General features: G+C 44.3%; 1 protein-coding gene across 2 annotated transcripts in view; it reads right to left on the bottom strand.

Annotated features, from left to right (window-relative positions):
- Positions 1–24,543, bottom strand: part of MID2 (midline 2) — a 211,496-nt gene that overhangs the window by 41,432 nt on the left and 145,521 nt on the right. For both annotated transcript variants that reach the window (XM_083484726.1, XM_083484727.1), the window contains exons 3-4: positions 13,993–14,088; positions 181–288 (exon numbers count right to left, since the gene is read on the bottom strand). In XM_083484726.1, the coding sequence (XP_083340852.1) occupies positions 181–288; positions 13,993–14,088 (204 nt within the window). The remainder of the gene's footprint in view (positions 1–180; positions 289–13,992; positions 14,089–24,543) is intronic.

Genomic DNA, 24,543 nt, shown 5'->3' with positions numbered 1-24,543 from the left:
TCTGGATGATGAATACACAGCCTTTTATTCCCATCTCAGTGGGAAATTTCGAAAGATATACAGCCACTGAAAAATAAAGAAATTAATTACACAAGCAAATGGTTCACAGAATGAAGGGTGACGTAACAGGTCATACCAGAGTGCAGAGGGGCAACAGTAAATTAGGCATCATGGTCCTACCTTTGTCTCTTTGATCTTGACGGCTATCACTTGCTTGCGCTGACGGATGATCTCCATTAGCTCGTCGCACTCCTCCATCAGTTTGGCCTCATGCATGGCTGTGTTCACCTAGCCGAAAAACAAGCCAAATGGGAAGAATGGAACAGGATTTTGTTTCTCATCTTCATGGAGCAAATGCTTCAAGGAAGAAAGCCTTGACTTCAGGTGTTATCCAATGCACTCATTCTATTAGCGCAAGGATTTATGCTTGCTGAGCAGAACTTTCACCCACTCTCCAAATCTGCTCCATAGGATTGGTATTGGGGAACCAGAACAGACTGGTTGTGTGCGTGCACAGGTATAGGAAGTTCTACTGCACAAGTGTGAATCATTGTTGATTTGGTCTTCTGCTAGAGTCACAGTCTTTTGGTTAGAAGTCATCAGCAGCATAAATATGGATTTGGATACCTCCTTGATATTTAGGGCTTATCCACACTTGCAATTTGCCCTGCTACTTTCAGGCACATGTCCATGCTTAAATGTTCTGTGTCTGAGCATTGTTCCTTTTTTGCCCTGGAACTTTCCCTGCAAAAACCTGTTCTTTAATGCTCAATCAAAACAAATGTCAATTTGGGTTTTCTGCAGATTGCCATTTGCACTGACTGAGATTTAAAGAGCGAGTTTCCATGGTAAAAGCTCTGGAGGAGAAAAAAAAGGGTACTCAGACACAGAGCTTTAAAGTGTAGATTGTGCCTGGAAAGAGTGGAGGGAAGGTAACTGGGCATAAATCCTTACAGCTGTTACTACACTACTGAGTTACATACCAGTCCTTTGGAACTTGTCTTCTAAGGGACTGGCTTCTAAGAGGACTCATGGTCTAACATCTAACCATTCAAGATAACAAGAAAGAGCCTACTGCTGTGATTGTGCAGCAGACAGAGGACAGGACTCAGCTGGCAGCATATGAGGAGGTGACCTTCTGTAAACACAAGAAAATGGGAAGATATATGGACTTCTTATACAAAGCTATTTGCTTGAATGTCTTGAGTACTGGGGTGGGGTGGGCCACCAGCCATTCCCCCCTTCTCCCCCTAACTCGCATACATAGTACATATTGTCTTGATTTATTCAGTTTGTATTTTTTGACTGCAATTGTTTCTGTTTCCTTTTTGGAAAATTCAGTTTAAAACTATTAATAAAAAAGGGGAGAAATCCTTGTGCCAATGGAATGAGTTACTTAGTGCTACATGGGATAAAGTCTCTTCCTCCCACTTTTTGGAATGGATGGACAAACAGACAGCTAGGGAAACAAACAGCCTACATAAGCCTTGGCTTGCCACTGACGCATCACCACAAAAGAGGAATATATCAATAGGAGAAAAGAGTGTGTACATTTGGATGATATTTGCATGTATTTATTTTAAATGTATTGATGCAAATTTAGAAGAATTATAATTTAAATAGAAATACAACATATCTCACCATATTGGCGAAGATTTTGACCAGGTGACCTGTTTTGCTTGCTCAGTTTGCTGTCCAGGTGCTGTTGATCGAGAACTTCAAGACTCTTTATTTTTAAACCAGATTTGGAGCAGCCTGCTCTTCAAACAGAGGACTGTCCTCAATAAAGCAGGACTCACGGCCACCCTAGATAAGGCTCAGGAGGTGGTTATTTTGAGCAGAGGAGTGGTGGGGGAGAGAGAACTCTTCACTCTTTCTCTACTAGCTGTTTTCCACACTCAAAGCTGTGCAATGGTACCCCTGTGGTATATTCCAGAAGTATGTGTGAGAGTGATTTTATTTGTTTATTCGGCACTGTTACAGGTGCCACAAAACATTCATCTGGCTTACACGAAGTCAGTTTCTTAGTGTGGCAGTAACTGCACTTTCTAAGTTCCTGAACTTTTGTCTCCCTACACACACTTTTGCTGCACCTGCTGAAATCCATTTTTATTTAGGTAAGTCTATCCAGCTATGTAGAAGTTGTGTGTGTTTCATTTCTTTTAATTAATGTTGATTCTAATCATCTTTTGAATGCCTGATTTTAACTGTTTCTTATCGATAATTTAAATGTTCTATTTAACATTTGAGGATGTCTTACAACTTTGAGGATGTCTTACAACACTAAAACGGTATATAAATTTAGCAAGGCAAATAAACAAATGAAATTTAAAGTATTCATAAGCTGCTTTTCAAGCAACCCTAACATCAATTTTTAGTGTACTTTTTAATATTTTTTTTATAAGAATGTTTAAAGCATCAATCAAAACTGTATAATAAAGCAGCAAGGTGAGGTACAATGAAAAGAGCCGGGCTCTCTCTGCCCCTTGAGGCAAGGTGCTTCTGGAGCAGCCCTTTGGCAGGAGTCGGGGAAGTCAGAGGCCACCAAAGAGCCCCTTATTTTATTGTAGGTGCATCCTGCGACAAATTCTTGACACAATAATAGTGCATTCGTGGTGGATTATTTCTGTTTTAGTTTGCTTGCTTGCTTATTTATTTAATGTATCTATATCCCTCCTTTCTCCCGAACTGGGATTCAAGGCGGCTTACAGCATTTAAAAATGACATTATAAACTGCAAAGTAATAAAAATGAACTAGATAAAAACAATAATTAAAATACACCAGAACACATTTAGAACCAGAAATTAAAATACAGTTTGCCCTGACAGCAACCCAGTGATCAGCACCGCCTGCACCTTTCATTTTCAAAAGCCTGTCTGAATAGGGAGGTCTTAGCCTGCTGGCAAAAGGATAGCAAAGAGGGAGCCATCTAAACTCTCTTGGGAAGGAATTCCACAATATGGGAGCAGCCACAGAGAAGGCTCCCTCCTGTGTCACCACCAACAGTGATGCTGATGTTGGTGGGATTAAGAGAAGGTGCTTGCCCAAGGACCTTAGCACCCTGGAAGATTTGTATAAGGAGATGTGATTTTTCAGGTAGTTTGTTCTTCAAGGCTTCCCCAATGCTACCATATTATTGGTGTCTGGAGGGGTGATAGTGCAAAAAAAGTGGGGAAACACCACCACTCGGAACTTCTGTGGTATGGTTAAGTCACAGGAAGTTACAGGATATGCACTAAATGAAAATAAAGCAGTGTGACTACCTCAGAACTTTCGCAGGCACAAATAGTGTGACCCAAATAGCATCATGACCACATATCATGAATATACAATAAAATGGACCTCTACGGGGGCCTTCTGTACGAACAGCAGAAGTGAGACAGGGAGCCACTCTCTAGGCTGTTCTTTCTATCTTCCCCCACAGGGCAATAGATTTTGAGCCATTGGGAACATCCCCTTGTCCCCCACTGCCAATCTGCTCAAAACTGCACTCCCCCATGGCTGCTTTTCATTGAAAATCAATTTGTGCTTTGTTAGACACATTGCTATGTAATGTTTAGTTTGCCTCTTAGCCAGCTTTTCAGTGGTCTTCTTGTCAAAAGTTGAGTGCTGAGGGGAAATGAGAAGGCAGTTACACAAAAGAGGTTATTTTTGTTGTTGTTGTTTTGTAGTCATTTCTGCAAAATGTGAGAGAAGAGAGGGTTTTCTTAAAGAACACTGTGGGCTGTGGTTCTGGCTCTTATACAAGTGCACTGCAACATGTCTGAACCTCTTCTACCCCACTTACATGACTGCTGAAAATTTCACTCATTCATTAAATTTTTAGGAGCAATCCCTTTTAGGAGGTATCCCTGGTCTCTATCCTACATTTTGTCCTCCCAACAGCCCTGTGGGTAGGTTAATCCAAGACACAACATCTGGCATGAGATCACCCAGTGAGCTTCATGGTTTGCTCAGGTCTCCCAGGAGTAAGTCCAAAACTCCATCCGCTATACTGAATTGACCCCGTTTCCCAGACATAATGTTCCTGGTTATTTTTCCAATTTCTCAACAATGATTATTCAAATGTAAATATGTGAAGTTCCCTGTCCCAGCCCATGCACAGCTTTGTATGTTCTCTGCTGGTGCTCTAGCTTCTGTGACAGCTAAGAAGCCATAGTTTTATATGGGCAAAGCATGGATGGCTCCTGACATCACATTTGGAGCCAAATTAGCTGCAGGAAAACAGGAAGCTGCCTTAAACCAAGACAGACCATTAGCTCAGTAGCGTCTACACTGACAGGCTGCAATTCTCCAAGGTTTCAGGCAATGATCATTCCTAGCTCTGTCTTGAGATGCTGAGAATTGAACCCACAGCCTTCTGCTTATAAGGCAGATGCTCTACCACTAAGCTACAGGACATCCCCACCCCCCGGCAGGTGTGCATTAACATGGCTAAGTTTGCGGATGACACCCAGTTATTCAAGCTGGTAAATATAAAGTGGGATTGCAAAGAGCTCCAACAGGATCTGTCTAAATGGAGTGAATGAACCTTAAAATGGCAAATGGGATTTAACGCACAGTGCAAATAAAAAATACTTCCTGATGCCATGACAATAAAAGCATCTTTGAATTTAACATGCCCCCGCTGTGTGTACTCACACGCTGATAATTATTGGGACTGGAGCAGGCAGAGAAGTGGAGTAATCTTAAGTGTGGTATTGATGAAAATTGCTCATTTGAAGCTTCTGTTTGCATCAGGAAGTAATCCCACACTGACCTTTCATTATATGCTGTGCTTAATTGACCAGTGGACAAAAAATTAAATGCCAAGGCAATACTAGCCTGGAATAGAGAAGGTGCAGCAAAGAAGGGAAACCAGGTGAGGGGAAGCAGGAAGAAAAGGGGCAGGAGAAAAAGAATAGCATGGCTTTGTGCAATGGAACAGAGAAGGAGAAGATTGGGCATTAATGCTTCACCTTCTCTGCAAAGGGTGCCTAAATACAAAGTCAGGTGTGGTTGTCGGGTAAAAAGGAGCAGGGGAAATAAGAGAATTAAATTATTTTAAACTGTTATTGCACCTTTCCTCCAAGTGGCTCAAGGTGGCACATATGGTTCTCTTCTTTTTACCCTGATAACAACCCTGTGAGGTAAGCTAGGCTGACAGAATCTGACTGGCCCAAGGCCATCTAGTTAGCTTCATGACTGAGCAGGGATTAGAACCCAAGTCTCTCAGGTCCTAGTTTTAACCACTACACCACCACAGAAGCAGAGATACAGTGGTACCTCGGGTTACATACGCTTCAGGTTACAGGCGCTTCAGGTTGCAGACTCCGCCAACCCAGAAATATTACCTCGGGTTAAGAACTTTGCTTCAGGATGAGAACAGAAATCGTGCGGTGGCAGTGCAGCGGCAGCAGGAGGCCCCATTAGCTAAAGTGGTGCTTCAGGTGAAGAACAGTTTCAGGTTAAGAACAGACCTCCAGAACGAATTAAGTTCTTAACCCAAGGTACCACTGTAGTGGGGTTTCTCCCCAGCTTTGAAGATATTTCCTGCTGCCTCGTTTTCTGCTGGCTTTCAGGCCTTTGCATCTGACAACTGGCAAGATACAAGCTCACTAAGACAGAAAATGTGCATTTCCTTGGCTGCACAGGCTGGAAGGCGTGATTGGCAGAGCTTAAAGCTTCTAAATGAAATGGAAAAATGCAGCCCAGGGTTGGAAGGGATTCTGAAACTCCCCAACTGAAAGAAAATAGCAAATCCCATTTGGTGTGCTCCTTATAGGTCTTGAGGCAACATGCAGCAGCTGGTGCATGGGAAGAAGGGGGGGGGACATGCATGTATGTGCTCTCTTTCAATGTAAGTGCCCAGAAGTATGAAATGTTAAGGACTAAAGAAAGCTTTGGCTGCCTAGTACTTGCAGAGGGAGAGCCAGATATTCAAGTGATGCTTGATGAGCAGCATGGGCCCTGTATCTTCTCAGAAAGGGCCTCTCCATCACCTCTGTGCAGAAGGACAGTGACACAGTGGCAGAGCATCTCTTTTGCAAGGTCCCAGGTTCAATATCTGGCATTTCCAGGTAGAACTAGGAGAGAACCCTGGAGAGCCACTACCAGTCTGTGTATGCAGTGCTAAGCTAGATGGATCAATGGTCTGACTTGATATATGGCAGCGTCCTATACTTTCTGCTTCTGCAATTAGGCCAAGCATCCTAGGAAATTAGGCAGAGGGCTTCAGGTTGCACATCCCTGGAGTAAGCAGTCCTTTAGACCAGTGATGGAGAGCACCAGTTCCTGGAATCAAATGTGGCCCTCAGGCCTCTCTGCCTGGCCCCTGGGACTCTCCACAGGCCACACCCCTCAGCAGTTCTGTTTTGTACCCCTTTTGAGTGTTTCTGCCTGGCTGGAATGTGTCCTTTGAACTCTTGTAATGGTCTTGCTTGCTTGGATGGAGGATAGAGAACGGTCTGTGAAAATGGGTTAAAATGACCTTATTGCACAAAGAGAAAAAGTATGTTCTTTGCTCTGTCCACTTTTGCCTATGGCCTCACTCACTACTGGCATGCAGCCCCTAGGGGGCTGCCCGGAAAAAAGTTTCCCCACCCCTGCTATAGATGCTACAGTGTTTTGTGGTCTGGAGGGCAAACCCTGTCACTGGAAAGCTGATTCCAGAGTTGAACTCTGATGCTCAAATCAATCCTACCTTGCTAGCCTTCCCTTCTCTTTGTCTGCCACAAGTGACACGGGAAAGCAAAGGGCTAGCACTGTTGCCAGAATGAAAACAGCTTCAGAAGCACAGCTAAAAGCCAGAAGCAGTTAAGAGGGGGAACTGTTTCCCCTTTGGCTAGGCTGCCCTCTCAGCAAGACTAACGAGAGGAAAAGGCTGCTTGGATCCCTTTCATCTGCTTCGCTTTTGATCAAGTTGCTGGGTAAGCAGAAACACAAAGTGCGGCAGCCGCTTTCAATGGCAGTTCATGGCCCAGGCCTCAGAGCCACTGGAAGATGATGCCTCAGCAGGAGGAAGATGAATCTCACAGGTGGCTCAGAAAGCAGCTGAGTAGGAGGCAGTATGATCATATATACACACACCAGGAGCTGCAGATGGAAGGAACCAGGAAGTTTTAGTGGCAAGAATGTTGAAATCTGGGTGGCAGTAGCCAGGGTTGAAATCTTGCTCAGCTGCCAGGCCAGAGGTGAGCCAATGTTCCTTAGCCTGGTGCAACATACTGTTAAGGGTTTGTGGGCACCCTGACCTCTTCCAGGCTCCTGGGCGCTGGGGCTTAATCAGTGCTTTGAGAGTTAAGGTGAGATGACAGGTGTTGGCTTTAGCAATGTAGAAATGCAGACTAAGCTGGCCTTTCCTGCTGGAGCAACACCTGGGCATAAGCCATTAAGAAATGCAAAGATGTTGATACCCAGTCTTCAGCACATCAAGGGAGGACCCTAGAATCTGTGAGTTGCCAGGGTTACAGTGGGCAGAGATGGGTTTAGGATTCCAGCTTGCATGACATAGGCTGAAGGAAAAAGAAGAGTGGCTGAATGGAGCCTGGGCTGTCTTTCTTTTGGGAAGAGGATGAATGGAGCGAGAACACAATGTGTGCTGGGTGGGAGAGGCTGCACCACTGTGCCTTGATTTTCTAACAAAACAGTCTTGGGTAAGCACCTGGATTCTCAGCAGAGATTCAACAGCAATATCTCAGCAGAGTGCAACAGCAATATATTATGTTAAAACAGCCTTCCGCCAACTTGCTCTCCTCCAGGTGTTTTGGGCTCTATTAAAGTGTTGTCTGGGGCTGATGGGAGTTGTAGTCAAAAACATTTGGAGGGCACTGGAAGTGGGGATTGGTCCACTGGTATAAATGGAGCACCATCCCACCAATCTCAGTCCGCCCTCGGCTGGTCCTCACATGCGTCTTACTTGCAACTAGACCAAGAGGTGGCATTGCCTGTTAGCTTCCTCCACCATAGTCCCAATGTTGACTTAGCAGTGTGTAGGAGGATGGGGATGAAACTTGAATGTTTAATTGCCTTGCCTTGGTTCTGGTTACACCAGCTGCCTCCCTGTCTCTGGGTACCAGCCACTACTGACACCTAGTTAGAGGAGGTTGTTTTAAAGAAACTGCTGTACCTCTGTGAACAACTGCCCTGTCCAGTATGCCCAGAACCGCAGATTGAAGCATCTTCTAGCCTAAGGCACTGAAGTATTCTCAGCCTCTGGATCTGTGCCCTCCACCCAGGTTGGCTATTGAACCTTTCTGGACAGGAAGGGCTATAATAAGACTTCCCGTCTGGGATAGGACTTTGCTTGAGAAACAATGGTCTTCCTAGATGTGATGGTGTTTTGATGTGCTCTTTGACTCTGGCTTGGCTCTGACTCCTGAATTGGTCCCTCAACTCTTGACTCCCCAGCACAACTCTTGGCTCCTGGTTTCCAGCTCCTGGATTCCTAAGTCTATGACTTTATCCTTATACCAGGGGTCAGCAACCCGCGGCTCCGGAGCTGCATGTGGCTCTTTTACACCTTTGCTGCGGCTCCGGGGCGGATACTAGCGAGGGGAGGAGGCGCATTGTGCGCCCCGACACTCCCCACTGTGGCGGGCGCTGTACTGGCTGTGACGTCGCATGGGGGCGGTGCGTGCGTTAGTCACGCACCGTCCCGACGTCACCTTCCCGCCCGCTGTCAGATCGCGGCTCTGGAGATATATTTGTTTTAAATGTCGTAATGGTTTTGCAGCTCCCAGTTTTTTTTTCTTCAGAAACGGGTCCACGTGGCTCTTTTTGTCTTAAAGGTTGCAGACCCCTGCCTTATACCTTACAGATCCTTTATCTGGGATTCTGAAGTCTTCCTCTCTCCTTGCTTCTACTCATCTCTTTTTCTCTCTGAGTGATGCCCATCCAATATGCAAAAAAACCCATAAGAATGACAAAAAATACTAAATAATAAAAACCCATTCAATTCCAAATTTTAAAACCCATTGGCCATTAAAACATACCACAACCAATTCTACCTGCAATCCAGCCAGGGGAAAAAGAGAAATTATTAAATGGAAGCCAACTGAAAGAGACCTTCCAAATGTCTGGAGTCTAGCAACTCAACTGCAAATCTACAGGGAAGGAATTCCAACACTGCGGGGCCATGACATCAAATGTCCTGTTTCTCATGGCCACCAACTCCACGTATCTAGGGGATGAGCACAGGATGGTACAGGTGCAGGCAGCTTAACAAATAATTGAGGCCCAAAATATTTAGGGCTGACCATTGGCCTTAGCTAGCTGGGACTGAAGGGAGTTGTAGTCTGCAACATTTGGAAGGCACAATTTTGCTTACCCCTGGGCACACCTTTCAGGTGCTGCAGCTGTCATGGAGGATATTCTTATCCTCCATGAATTTATCTCATAGTCTTTTACAGCCACTCAAATTGGTGGTCATCACTGCCTTCTATGCGAGGAAGTTCTATAGTTTTATCTATGTGAAAGCGTGAAGTACTTTCCTTTCATCTGTCCCGAATCTTCCAACATTCAGGTTCATTGGATATCCACAAATTCTAGTATTATGTGAGAGGGGAACACCTTTATCTATCCCTTTTCCCCATGCAATGCATAATTTTATGCAGCACTATGATGTTGCCTGTTGCTTGCCTTTTATCTAAAGTAAAAAGCCCAAAATGCTTTAAATGTTCAAAAAAATAATAATTAAACAAACAGAAAGTGCGAAGGACTTTACACCTGGAAGATACATGTCGGGGAATGCAACTGAGCAGCTGAATTTAAGTGTGGGCAGTGCACAGGAGTTAAAATAGCACAGAAGGTTTGTTAAACTGAAATAAGCAGGGAAACATTGCCAAAGGCCACTAGGCTGGCTCAATATAAGGCATTTCCTTATATTTCTATAAACCACACCACTTCAATGGCACATAACTGCCCTCCTGTCAGTAGCCTCTTGGGGCCAATAAATTCGTTTGTGAGATTTGAAACTGTGAGTCCTTCCCTCCTGCTTTGGGCTGGCACTTAACGATTATTTCATTTACTGTATTTAGCTTTACAGCCTGCCGAAGGGACTCGGGACACACATTTTGACCACTTTATGGTGAGAAGTTGGAGAGGGTTGGTGATGGGGAAATGAGACTTATACCTCTTCCACGACGAGCTTTGTCTGAAAATGAAATTGCTGCAAATATTAAATCCTTTCCCAGAGGACAGAGTGGCTGAAACTGGGAGATTTTTACTAGGAGGGGACTGGCATTGCTTTACAAGAACAAGGCATTCCTCAAGGGAGTGACAGTGGTGGGCAGAGACAGTAAAAACTGCAGTGGTGGCAGAGATAGCACTGACATCAAAGAGTCTTGTGGTGCTCCCATTTATTTTGCACCCAGTGCACTCCCAGCACTGATTTGGGGAGCAGTATACACACAACGTGAGTCACAATCCATATCCATCCTGCAATTACCTGGGTGTTTCTTAGGAAATATACAGATGCATTTGGATGCGTGTTCTCCCAAGCCAGCTTCAATCCAAATTCAGAAAAGTAATTCCCTAACTGCATTTTAAGGCAGGAACGCGTACATAGCCAAACACGTAACACATTTATTGAGGCATAAGGTTTTGTGAACTACAGCCCATTTCATCAGATGCATGAAGTGCTGTTGTGAGTTGCAGATATAGTACATACTATAAGTGGGGAATTGTAAACAGCGAAGTCAGAAGTAAATGCAAAAAGAGTAAAGACAGCAATAATTACATTATTAACGTGTTTACCCAGAAAGAAGCCCAACTGTGTTTAATGAGGCTTACTCCCAGTTAAATGAGCTGAAAACTGCAATTTAGGTTGATTAATCCATTAGATTAACAGCTTTTTGACCAACTAAAAAGGCATCCTAATTAAATATATATATATATATATATATATATTATTTTTTTAATACAACTTATAAAGCTGCATATAGAACAAATATCATTTTAAGGAGAGTTCTGTCCTGTGCTAAAGAGAACATGCAATGCCTCTGCTAATAGGATCTTGACTGAAACAAATATGTGCATTGTTTAAAAAGTATGTTATCTTCAGAACTATCAGTTTTGCCCTGCTGTATGTAAATCATCAAAATACCCACAACCAAACTGATTTAAGATTTCTTTAATTGTGTGACAATCCCTAGGTGTTATTTTAACAGTGCTATCATTGCACATTGAGCTTTATAGGGCAAGGGAAGACAAGGTTTTTGCTGCTGGACTCCAAATCCCATCAACCCCTGCCAGCATGGCCAGTGATATGGGATGATGGGAGTTGTAGTCCAACAACATCCAGAGGGATGCTTACTACCCCAGTTATTGGGTAGGTTAGAAGTGGAACAGCAGGACCTTAAAATTTAAATGTTGACAATAAACAACAACAACAAAGGAGAAGGCGAAATGGGATCAAACTAGGTTAGAATGTATTGTGGTTTTTGTTGCTGTTGGGAAGAAGGATTAATTGGTCACGACAAAAACTTTTCAGGAAAGGTGTGTTCTGAGGAAGGATTTGGGAAGAGAGAAACGTGGAATCATGTTGATCAGCCCACTATCTGCCAACTGTTCTTTAAAATTTACAAAGTGAAAATGAAGACTCTGGGTCTCTTGACAGTTAAAGTATCACTGGTCTCTGTTAAAGTTATCATGTGTACACACGCCCTTGGCATAGAACCTGTGGGGCCCTCCAGACTCAACTCCATCAGATCCAGGCAGCATGGCCCAATGGTCAGGGATGATGGGAGCTGGAGTCCAGGAACATCTGGAGGGCAACAGATTCCTCATCCTTCTAAGGAGGATCAGACAAAGAGCATTTTTTTACCACAGCCCCAGCAACCAACAGGCATTGGGTAGCCTACTGGAAACTGACCAGTGGCTGACCACTGGACCACAGGCTACTTACTTACTTTATTTATTTATTTGTAGGTTTATAAACTGCTTCACAACCAAAGGTCACTGAACAAGCAAGATCACAGTGCAGCTTCATTTGATATACCTCCGGTTACAGATGCTTCGGGTTGTGCGATTTCGGGTTGCACACTGTGCCAAACCCGGAAGTACCGGAACGGGTTACTTCTGGGTTTCAGCGCCTGTGCAGAAGCTCTAAATCGTGACCCGTGCATGTGCAGACGCGGCGCTGCGGGTTGTGGACGCTGTGGGTTGCGAATGTGCTTCCCGCACGGATCACATTGGCAACCTGAGCGTCCACTGTATATATTTTCTCTATCCACTTTCTTGATGCTATGTATGCTTTTATGAACATCTATTATGTCACCTCTTACTTGCCTTTTTCTCTAGCACCTCTCCTTCCCACCTATCCCACACCCAAGTATCTGCCACTTGAGGCAGCTGCCTCACCCTGCTTAATGGTTGGGCTGGCCTTGTTAGGAAGATAACCAGTGGGTGTGCATGCAGAGGTTGGGAAGGTGGCTTCTCCAGAGGAAACTAATTCAAGTAAACTAAATAACCAGTTATCGAATTGGATTCCACTGCAATAGATCAGTATCTCTACTTCCATTATTAAAAAGGAGAAGAAGAAGCTTGTTCAAGGAACCACTTCTTAATTTAGTAACTGAAAATCAATAGCCCATTAAGAAGAAACTAATTGCTATGGCTTCTCCCAGTGTACTGCCTTGGTAAACAAAGCAGCGAACTAATTCACTATTAATTGTTCTGCCTTTGGAAATAGTACAGCATTAAAGTGCTCTCTTGCCTTCAGATGTACTAGATGAGGGTTCATTGTTGATGAAGTCATGGCTCTTGCCACTTAATAGCTACAGGGAAGTATTAATCTGTTGGCATCTGGTTTTCACAGGGTGTAATGAGAGGGCTGGGAGCAGCTAGAAAAGGCATGTGGTAGGGGAGACAAGACACCCTTAGAAAACCAAACAAAAGGTGCCTGATTGGCATCTTCTGAGACATAAAGGCTTTCAGAGGCTGCCTCCCAGAGCCCTCACACCTCCTTCCCAAGGCCAATGATACCCACTCTCCATTTATGTATTTCTTCCTCCACCTCACCCCCGTAAACCTGAGATCTTGTAAGTGAAAGTGGTGCAAGTTCCAAGTTTACTATAATAATAAAATTTTTAAGATGTTCTTATCATGTCCATATTTTATTTTAAATTGCATTGTTTTGCTGCTTTACTGTCTGCTGCCTTGGGCTCCTTTGGGAGGAAGGGTGGGATAGAAATTTAATAAAGAGTAAGGCTTTCCTCTTTCATCCCTTCCTGCTTCGCATGCTGCTGCTTCCCTCTTGCCTTGCAGTCTAACCAACTTCCACTCCCATCTGAGCCTACACACTGTGTAAAAGGGAAGGTTCTGCTTCTCGTGTCTGTTGGTAGCACAACTCGTGCTTTGCATGCCAAGGTCCCTAGTGTACTCTGCAGGGTTGTTGTGAGAAACGTAACTTCTACCCTGAGCTCCCTGGAGCAAAGGAGGAGATATAAACATAATATATTTACATGAGGGACCGCCAGCAATGGTAGGAGCAGAGCAGCAGCTCTACAACTGCAGAGCAGGCAAACTTTCGCCTTCTCTTCCTGTTCTACATTTGCTGCTCTCTCCCTGCAAGGAGAGGAAAGCCCATGGACCATCCCTGGATGAGCCCCCCCCCCACATGCTGATTCACAGCAGCTGGACTTGCAGCATGTAGGTTGTTTTGTTTTATTTTATATATTTACTTACTCTTCCATAATGGAACCTGAAGCAAGGCACAGGTCCATCCAGACATTGAACAGACTTGCTAAGCTTCAGCAAAGGTGCTGACTTTACACCCTGCGTTACTTGGAATATGTTCAACAGTTGTCCATGATGGTGGAACCAGCTTGGAAGGGTGCCGCTGCATACTCTTGCATCACACTGCAGAAAGTCTGGTGAGTGGTCTACAGTGTAGTTTTATTCCTACCCCCCCCCCCCCCCGCCCAGCAACTGCTCTCCCACCTGATCCCCAACACACATACAAGACACACCAACATGCCCTCACCATCGAAAAATTTGCAACCAACACATACCTCCACCTGCTGGCAGATCTGTATCAGTTTGGCCATCTGATTTTCTAGTTCGCTATTGCGTTTAACGAGGTTGGTGAGGTTCATCTCCAGTGTTTGCTGCAGGCACAGAAAGGAGAGGGGAGACAAAGGGGGGGGGCAGAACAAAGAATAAACATCAATAAGCCACAAGCAACAAGATCAATGAAACAATGTGCCCTGGAGACTCAAATACAGGGCAGCGAAATATGGGCAGTTATATACAACAAAAATAAGCATGTCTTCTTAAAGCTCCACTCTCTCCTGCTATTGGCTGAGCTGCTGTAATGGAATATTCTTTGGATGTGCTAACTTCTGAGAGTAAAGGTTGCAGAGCATTAAACAATTTCAGTTCTGGAAGGAAGTGAGGGGTCAGTTGGCAAAGGAGGGAAACAAAAACCTACACAATGTCATATGAACTGTGGGCTGAGTGCTAGGAAGCCATGTAAAAATGGTTCAGGAAGAGGACAGGGATGTCAGAAGCGAGGAAAGGAAACAGAGTAGACAAAGCTTTGAGAAAATTTAAGAACTCCTTACAAAAAAGAAGTAGTCAAGATGACTGAACCACGTAGCCCCCCACTGTCTATTCTGATGGTTAGTCTCAGCGGAGGTTCTTTTCAACCCTGATTAGCCCCCTTCTGACCTATAGACTTCAGATTCTCCCTGGATCAAAAGATGTGCTGACATTAAATGGTGTAAAAATACAACGTAATAATAAATGGATCTGAGATATGCTTAATTGGTAAGATTGAGGGAAAGAGGGAAGGACAAGCAAATGAGAAAGGTGGTCTGACCTTTTTTTCTTTTTTTAAAGACTTCGCAAAAGAACAAAGAGCAGAAATAGGGAGCCTCTGGCCCTCCAAAAGTTGTTTTCCTACAATTCCAAGCATAGACCAGTTGTAATTCAGCAACATCAGGAGGGCCACAGGTCCCCCACATGGGGCCAAGAAACAGGAAGGAGTACCCCACAACCTGACAAGGCCCAACACTGATACCTGCCTTGCGTCCCCATTTCAGCCTTCCTCCCCCACAACACACACCAGGCAGCTGAGTTTAGGAGTGGCCATTTTCATTTCCCACAATGCCCCAGACAAGGTTTCTCCTCAAGAGGTTCTGGGAGTTGCCAGTTAAGCTTCTCCACAATCCCCTTGATGCTATGTCATGTCTGCTCCATTGGCGTCCTTTCGCTGCCTGCAACTTCTGAGCCGCAATGTACGCAGAGTTAAAGGAGATTAACAGAGGGCAGTTTACTGAGAGCTCCCTCAAAATTTAGAGTCAGCCCTGCTTTGATGCCTGTGAGTCAGGAAGCCACAGGAATCAGAGGGACCCAAGGGAGATAAAAGGCAAATCTAGTTTTTGATCTCAGTCCAAGGCTGCAAACACACCATTCAGTGAAAGTGCAGTTATAGCATACCCCCCCCCAAATCCTGGGAACTGTAAAGGTAAAGGCACCCCTGACTGTTAGGTTCAGTCGCGGACGACTCTGGGGTTGCGCGCTCATCTCGCTCTATAGGTCGAGGGAGCCGGCATACAGCTTCCTGGTCATGTGGCCAGCATGATTAAGCCCTTCTGGCGAACCAGAGCAGTGCACAGAAACACCGTTTACCTTCCCGCTGGAGTGGTACCTATTTATCTACTTGCACTGGTATGCTTTCAAACTGCTAGGTTGGCAGGAGCAGGGACCGAGCAACGGGAGCTCACCCCATGGCGGGGATTCGAACCGCCGACCTTCCAATTGGCAAGCCCTAGTCTCTGTGGTTTAGACCACAGCACCACCCACATCCTCTGGGAACTGTAGTTTAGCCCTAATAGAGCTGCAATTTCCAGGATCTTTAACAAACTACAGTTCCCAGGATTCTTGGGAGGGGGGGTGCATAGTATGTACAAAGGCCAAACTAAGCCTTCTTTAGGTGCGGAAATTCCACATGTAAATGGGTGGAGGCATGTAGGCCCCAGCCTCTCACCATCACTCTGGAGCGGGTGGGGATGAGGAGTCTGCTTTTACTTGTGTTAAATAAAAACAGTGACATGGGGTGGGGGTGGGGAATCAACACCCCCCTCCAGTTCTTTAACTCTTTCCACAGAAAATGTTCTATTTACATGTAAAAGAAAGGAAACATATCAAACTTGAGGATGGGGGAAAGAAACAGATTTCAGGTTTTTAGGCACCTCCCTTCTCCTGTGTTACCATCAAAAATGTTGGAAGCCACTTGAGACACAAGAACTTTTGAGTTTGTTAGCATACCTGGCTGTGATTCCTATGTTTAAATAAGGGGTTATGTGTGGTTCTAGTGCTGTAAAATATAATTGCCTCCCATTTGTTGCTGCAGAAATTGCTTAGCATTCATGCTTTGTTGCACCAGTAAATATTCAGATTATGCATTTTATTCCTGTCTGCCCCCCAGCTACCAGAATGTGGTCTTTGCATTCCTGTTATCTCCAGTCAGGGATGTATACACAGTGTGCTAAAAAGAAAATAAATTCTGCGCCAAGGCAACACAGCCTTTGGTTTCCGCCTTGTTAAATTGTTTTCTTTTCTTCCACAAAGCCATAACCCATCAACCTTCACAAATCAACATCACCAATCTGATAAAGCAGAGTATTACCTAGGAAACTTCACACTACAACGAACCAGCTAGCTTCCTCCTTTTTTATTTCTGAGATTATTAATTGTAATGCAAACACATCAATCAGCAGAAAACATGCAAGGTTTTTCTATCCATCTTTTACAGCTTTGATCTTCTTCCATAAAGAAGCTCCTCCCTGTTAAGATACTTTGAACCTTTCATACATTTAGGCACACACATCTATCTCCATAAACACAACAAGAGTTAATTTAAAGTGTGGAAAAGAAGAAGAAAGATGGAAGGGCAGAAGAAAAGTAGAGAAGGAAGGAAGGAAGGAAGGAAGGAAGGAAGGAAGGAAGGAAGGAAGAAATCACCAGATGGTCCTCAATATACTACAACTTTTATTCACATATTGAGTTAACATTGATAAAATATTTAAAAGCCAGCTTCAATTGCCATGACTGCAAGAAATCCAGCATCTGTCAGGGACTGGGCAGAGGAGGAATGGTGAAGACTGCCTCCGCAGCCTGAACCTTCCAGAGAAGAGGAAGACAGTATAGTTTTACAACAGTGGTTTGCAGGAGGTCATAGCTCAGAGGTAGATTAGGGGCAAAGATGGGAGAGGAGGAGGGGGAGGCAGAGCCGGAGCAGCTGGCTGACATGTTATCACTAGAAAGCATTCCAGACCCCCCCCCCTTCTCCCAGAACCCGGTGAGCAATAAAAGTAGGAGAGCAAAGGGCTTGGAGACAAATGTCCCTAAGTGGCCACCGTAAGGTGGGTGGTGCTGTTGACGATTGAGGAGAGAAGGGGTGGTGGTGATTACTCGGAGCATCGTCATTACTCCAAGGCTGCATTTCTAAGCCTCTCTCTGTGAATATTGAATAAAAGACCTTGTCTATCTATTCCTGGCAGCCTATCGTGGGTGGGATCGGATTCCCTGACGCCTGCCAGCATCACATGGATCTGCCGTCTTGTTCATATTCGTTACAACAGGGATAGCCATCTTGGAGCCCTCCAGGTAGATAGTGCTAAACTGCAACACTGACCCATCAGCTCCAGACAGCCCGGTCAGTTGTTGGGGTGATGATGACACATACACCCCAAATTAATTTTGCTTTTAGCTCAAGAGATGTTACTACTGAAAGCATTGTCAATCTAACAAAGCATTTGGGTCTGGGTAGATACAACATGCCGACAAACTATGAAACAAAGCAGGGTGTGAAGATGAGACATGCAGAACCACCCAAGAACCTAAATAATCTATCACAGATTATTTCTGAAAGGGTAGAAAAGAAAGAGCAGAATGACTGACTGGCTAAAGCAGGGTCATTTCAGCTCTGACTGGTGAGGAAGACCAAAGCAGCCTACATGAAAGCTCCAAAATGGAATCATCAAGGGGTGGGGTGTCTAGAGAAATCAGCGTGTTACATATTCTCCCTATCCTTCGTCTTCCGTTCCATCCAGCACTTCCTTTATATCAACCTAACAGCATCAACAGATGGGAATGAAGGTACACACACACACACACACACACACACACACACACACACACTGGAACACAGAAGGTTGGATAAGGATAGCCAGACCGAAAGTTCCCCTGAAAAGGTTTGTGCATTTGCTTGCTGCTCTAATACCACATTCCACAAAGATCCTTCGTTAAAAAGAAAAAGAAAAAGCTTTTATCCCTTCAGGTGGTGCTGGGTGTCATAAGTAGGAAGAGTGCTATTGAATTCAAGTTCTGCTTGTGCGCTTCCCATAGGTGTTTGGACACCATGAGAACACGAAGCTGGACTAGATCTAGAATGACTCATCTGACATTCTTAACTGGGAGGCAGACATGTGTGCATTTGGCCTGTACAAAGAACCCCCAAGCATAGTTTCTATGAGGTGCTGAAGTGTGGCAAAGTGTGCTCCTGAATGCCAGCTGTTGGGAATCACAACTGCACCCAGGTCTTGTCTGTGGGTGTCCCAAAGACATCTATTTGACCACTAAGGTAACAAGGATGCTGTACTTAGATGGGTCTTTGGCCTCATCAGGCAGGGTTCTTAGGTTCTTACGTAAAGCATGTCCAGTTGAGGACGGCTCCAATAGCCAAAACATGGGCCAATAAGATGACTGCTGTCAGAAAAGATAGGGAAGGCTGGAACCAACTCTCCCTGACACAAACTGTACTTGAATAACAAAAAAACATTTCAGTGTTATTTAAACACTGGAAGAAGCAAAAGGAAGATGACATTTGACTCCCTTCTGCAGCTCACTGTCCAAGTAAGCCAGGCATGTAGAGACAACGAGAGCTGTGCATTCTGGGTGTCTTGTCTTCCCTGATGTCCTTCCACTTTCAGTATAGAGCTGTGTCTCCAGTAAGGAGCAACTATGGGACAGATTCAGACCAGCAACTGAGGGGGTAAAACAGACGTATGCAAGTGGTGGTCATTCAAGGGAAACAGAGCCCTGCATTTACTCAAGTACAAACAAGCAATATGGCTTGTTGCCGATGTCTTCCTTCCTAGCCAGACCATTCTTTACTCATGTTTCCATGAAAAACATGAATATCAGCCTACTTTTAGGGGGACACCCATAAATAAAATATTCACAGGGCCCCTCCATTTGTTGTGCATTCGTGATGATTTGTGCTCATGATGGTATTGAGGTAGTTAGACGTGAACCCACGTTTGATACTGTTTGCGTCTGCAAAAAAATTGGGGCGGTCATATGGCTTTAATTCCTATCAGTGCACTTAGTGCTACTTCCTGCTGAAATCTTGCAACTTTTCGTACCACAAATGTTCCGGTTTGGGTTTTTGGCAAAAACCCAACATTCGTACCACAATTGTTCCGGTTTGGGTTTTTGGCACCAATTTGGCAAAAACCCAACATTCGTACCACAAATGTTCCGGTTTGGGTTTTTGGCACCAATTCATATACTGTTAACATTTGGTAGAGGTGGTCTGTTTGCTTGCTTGTTCTAAAGCAGAGGTCAGCAAACGTTTTCAGCAGGGGGCCGGTCCACTGTCCCTCAGACTTTGGGGGGGGGGGCAGACTATATTTCGAAAAATATATATGAATGAATTCCTATGCCCCACAAATAACCCAGAGATGCATTTTAAATAAAAGCACACATTCTATGCATGTAAAAAGATGCTGATTCCCAAACCGCCCGCAGGCCGGATTTAAAAGGCGATTGGGCCGGATTCGGTCCCCGGGCCTTAGTTTGACTACCCATGTTCTAAAGCTTGCATTTGACACAGGTGAACACTTTACTACCTGCACCATCTTTTTGAAATCAGTTTACTGAATGTACACTGGTGTGGGCTCCCCCCCCAAAAAAACAAACTACATATAACTGTGCAGTAGAATGTGAGTCACACCAACATGGAGAATGCAAGGGAACCATTTAAAGCAAGAAATAATGGACAGAGACATTCCCCCCCCCCAAAAAAAGAGAAAAAATAGCAGGGGGAGACTATTTCGGTGTGAAAAGCAGGGGCACCCCCCCAATTTTGCCTCACACCACCTGTTTTGTAGGAACTTGTCACCACCCAGTTCTAATATATGGCCTTGCTATCCTTCAATCTAATTAGCTGGTGAGTGGGTGGGTGTAATTACTCAGATTCCCACATCTGGGCTTTTCCAACCTGGTTCCTTATTTCAAGGAATGGCTTCCTTATTTATGAAGCTTCTTTATTTCTGAGATGAATCATATCTGCAAAAAGCAACTTTAATTTAATATGTTACTAGGACTGCATTTTCTAACGAAGTGATGTTAAGGTTCTGAAACAAGTAATGCATCATTTTCTTGCATTGACACAAAGTATTTCTTATTTCGGAGCTCTTCAAGTAACAAGCCTGCCCACCCGACTAAACGTATAATATTTTTCTTCTTTGTAAACTAGTGACTTTTCATTAATTACAGGAAAGCTAAGATTCAAGCAGGTGCAAATAGAAATCAAGATTTTCTTATGTTGCACCTGTGTTTTATGAAGTCCAAATAAAGTTGTTTTAAAAACAAATGCAATCATTTTTTGATAATGTGAGCCTGAATAAGCTTTGCTTAGAGTTGATCCAATGAAATGACTGGACCTAAGTCAATTATGTCCATTAATTTCAGTAGATCTACTCTGAGTACGACTTGGGATTGGGTACAACCCTGCTTTTTTATCTAGCTTTGCTTAACTACATTGGCCCATGCATTAGTAGCCATGTGACTGGATTATTGCACTATGTTTTGTCTGAAAGCTGCAACTACTGCAGAATGCAGCAGCACACCTTTTGTACATAATGTCTGTGGGATAACCAGTCTCACATAACCAACAGGCTTAAATCTGATTAACACACAATGGGATTAATACCTTTCACGGCTTGACTAGGTCACTCCCCTTCACTTTGGGAGGAAGATAATCAACGCCTTTGTTCACCCTCAGTCAATGATTTCCCCCCTAGAAAAATAGGTGCTGGTACTCGCCATGAAGTTGTTACAGTAAGTGCCACACTTTTTAACAACAACAACAACAACAACAACAACAACAACAACAACAACAACAAGAGGTGCTGGTACTGCATACCCTTGAGTACTCCCTGAAAAAAAGCACTGGCTGAGAAATGCTCTGTGTAAACAGATCTGAGCTGGTTGCTTCAAGCTCAGACCACATGGCTCTAAAAAGCCACTATTGAGTTCCTATATCAATAATTTAGGAACTTTCACCAGTTTGTAACTTAGCCAAGACTTATTGCCTATGAAACTTCTTCTGAAATGCACATAGGAGTTTGTAAGTATATCATTTTTAACTTACTAAATGTGTGTGGGGTTTCTTTTTCTGTGCAAAGGGAAGAGGGGGACTTTGGAAGGAACTTACAATGGGCCATTCTATAAGTCTAACAGCCTATATTTCCAAGCTTCATTTTGCTGCGTATTTTGTTATTTTAAATCTCACCAAAAAGTACTTGCTCCAAGCTTGGATCTAGGCATCCAGGAATTCTCCTTTTACCTATTTTCCCCCTTGCCACCAACTATCTGGGGATTGCACTGGCTTCCTACACATTACCAGTCCAAATTTAAGATTTTATAGTTAGAGCATAAAGTCCTAAAAAAATTAATTGGAACAGATTACACGTTACTTGGCCTTTCTCACAAACCTTGTCTCCATAACAACTCAAGGCCCTACATGGCTTTCATCGCACTTATTTCTCTTCTTTTATGTATCCCTCCCTGCTTTTATATCTTCACTCTTGAAACTTCACCACCTTCCATTCATTGAAGGTCTCTTGCTCTGTCAAATGGCATTTTCTTCCTTGCTCCTCCACATACTTTGAACTACCCCACAGAACACTCTTGAGATCCCTCCTCCAAAGCCTGTAGCACAGCCCTCTTAGATCTCATGCCTTACTATAACTCTGACTGTAACTAAGTCTAAGCCAGGGGTCGGCAAAGTTTTTGTGGCTGGAGCCGGTACACGGTCCCGCAGATACCGCGGCAGGCCAGAGTGTGCGTGCACACACGCATGCGCAAACGCTATTTTCGACACTCGTTCCGGTGCGGAGGAGGCATGCGCAGCTTCCCATTGGCTTCAGGAAGCTCCTGCAGCCAATGGGAAGCCGGCCAGCATCACGGAAGGCAGTTCCCGTTCTGTTCCGCACTGGTTTAGCGCAGTGCACAGAAGCCGACTGAGTGGACAGCGGGGGTCCCCGAGCAGGTGGCGGGGGTCCATGGGCCAGTTAAAAAAAACCCATGGGCCGCTTGTGGCCCATGGGCCTTGGGTTGCCCACCCCTGGTCTAAGCACATGCAACTGAAACAAGCTTCATTGTTTGCCCTTGCCTCCACCTCCATTCCTCTGTTATGTCCCTTGTACTGAATTTGAAAATATACGCTCTTTGGGATAGGGAGCATGCCCTCTTGAACGCTGTAAGCACCATGCTGACTGATGGCACCAAATAAAGAATTAATAACTACACACAGACACACTGGGGATCATAGAATCATATGATTCTCCTCCAGTGAAGGGGAGGCCACCATCTTCTGAGGTGTCAAACAGTCCACTGTCAAACAGCTCTTACCATCAGAAAGTTCCTCCCGAGGTTTAGTTGGAATCTCCTTTATTGTATTTTGAAGTCATTGGTTTGGGTCTTACCCCCCCCCCAAGCAGGAGTAAACAAGCTTGCTTCATCTTCCATACGACAGTCCTTTATGTACAGTCATACCTCATGTTACGTTTGCTTCAGGTTGCACGTTTTCAGGTTGCGTCCCGCGGCAACCCAAAAGTACTGGAAAAGATTACTTCCGGGTTTCGCCGCTTGCACATGCGCAGACGCAAAGAATCACAACCCGCGCGTGCGCAGACGCGTGTTGTGTTCTTTTAGGTTGCAAACAGGCCTCTGGAATGGATCCCATTTGCAACCAGAGGTACTACTGTATTTGAAGATGCCTATCACATATCCTTTCAAAAGGCATACACTCCAACTTTCTGTGTCTCTCTCTCTTTCCCCCCTTTCTCTGACACACACATATACACACCTACAAACCATGACAATTGCATTTCTCCACAAAAAGGGAGCCTGGGGGTATGAGATGCTTGTGACTCATACACCCCTCCTGGCTCAAAGTGGCTTAAGCAGAAAACACTAAGTAAGTCTTGCGCTGTTTTATTCCAGCCTTCCATCCTGAGTGACTAATCAGAATAAAGAGTCAGTCTCAGGTAAGGGGGGGGGGGATATATATTCAGTTCACGTTCAAAGGCAAACCAACCTAATTTGCACTTCCTGAAACAATACACAAAAGAAAACACAGCCGTCATATGAAATATGCACTTTGTGGTTTTCTATGCAGTTCTACAGCCAAGTGGTATGCATAAACATACACATACCATGGTCTAGTGTATACAAAGAGGCATGTATTAGCAAACATGCTACACAAAAATGCATTATAATGGGGGATGGGGCTTCTTGGCAAAAACATCTGTATTAGGGAAAACTGCATACAAAAATGTGTGCATTAGGAGAATTTCATATTAACATACAGATAAATTTTCATGAGGGGTATTTAAAAATCAGTCTGCAAATTGGTGTGGAAATGGGGAGAACTGAACTCAGGACGGGGAAAAGCGAGAAACCAAGAGAAACAAAACGGTAAGCATGATAATAAACTCTGGGGGGAAAGCACCAAGCAATCTGTTGTCAATAAAAGGTCCAGGGCGATCCACCTTCAGGAGATGGAAGGCAGATTCCAGGCTCGCTTATCTCTAGCGCCTTTTGTGCGAACCACTGGTCGGCTGCCATCTTTCCCATGGAGTGCTCCTTTATGCAGTATTAATGAAGCAAAAATGCAGCCCAGCCTAGCATGGGAACAGCCCATTTGAAACAATTTAAACTATCTGCGGACACACAGTGGACGTGTATTTCTAGCTATCAATAATTAAAGTGACATTACATTTCCATTTTTAAAAAAATACACATTCCACTCAGAGAGAGAGAGAGAGAGAGAGAGAAATACATTTTATAAGAAACCACTGGCAACCTGTTGTGCCATGTGTCATGAAAACGATCTCTCATTAATATTGCATTGTCCAGAGACAAAGGAGGATTTCCCTGTGGAGGTTTTTTATTTTAATATACTCAAGTTTGTATAGAATGGAGGCTCTTCGGTCATGCCTCCCAGCCTCCTATCAAGGAGACTCCATAAAGTAAGGTAGACTGTAGCTTCAATTCCTGGCATCTCCAGCTATATTAAGTAGGAGAGCTATAGGCCTGCTCTCCTGCCTCTATAATTAGGGGTCTTGGCGATGGATCACATGCTATGCATAAAGAAGGTCCCAGGTTTAATCCTGGGGTTTTATAACCTCTGATTATGAAAGAATAAGGTAATGAGAAAGATCTGCATCTACTGGATAGCCACTGTCAGTCTGAGCTTACAGGACTGAGATAGACAAATCCAGGGCTGCTCCAGAAAGTTGCTGTTTTGCAGGTTCTATTCCAGG

This window comes from Podarcis liolepis (assembly GCF_965112155.1).
Source record: "Podarcis liolepis genome assembly, chromosome: Z".
Taxonomy (NCBI): domain Eukaryota; kingdom Metazoa; phylum Chordata; class Lepidosauria; order Squamata; family Lacertidae; genus Podarcis; species Podarcis liolepis.
The sequence above is the reverse complement of the archived record's forward strand: the minus strand, read 5'-3'. Positions and strand labels throughout refer to the sequence as shown.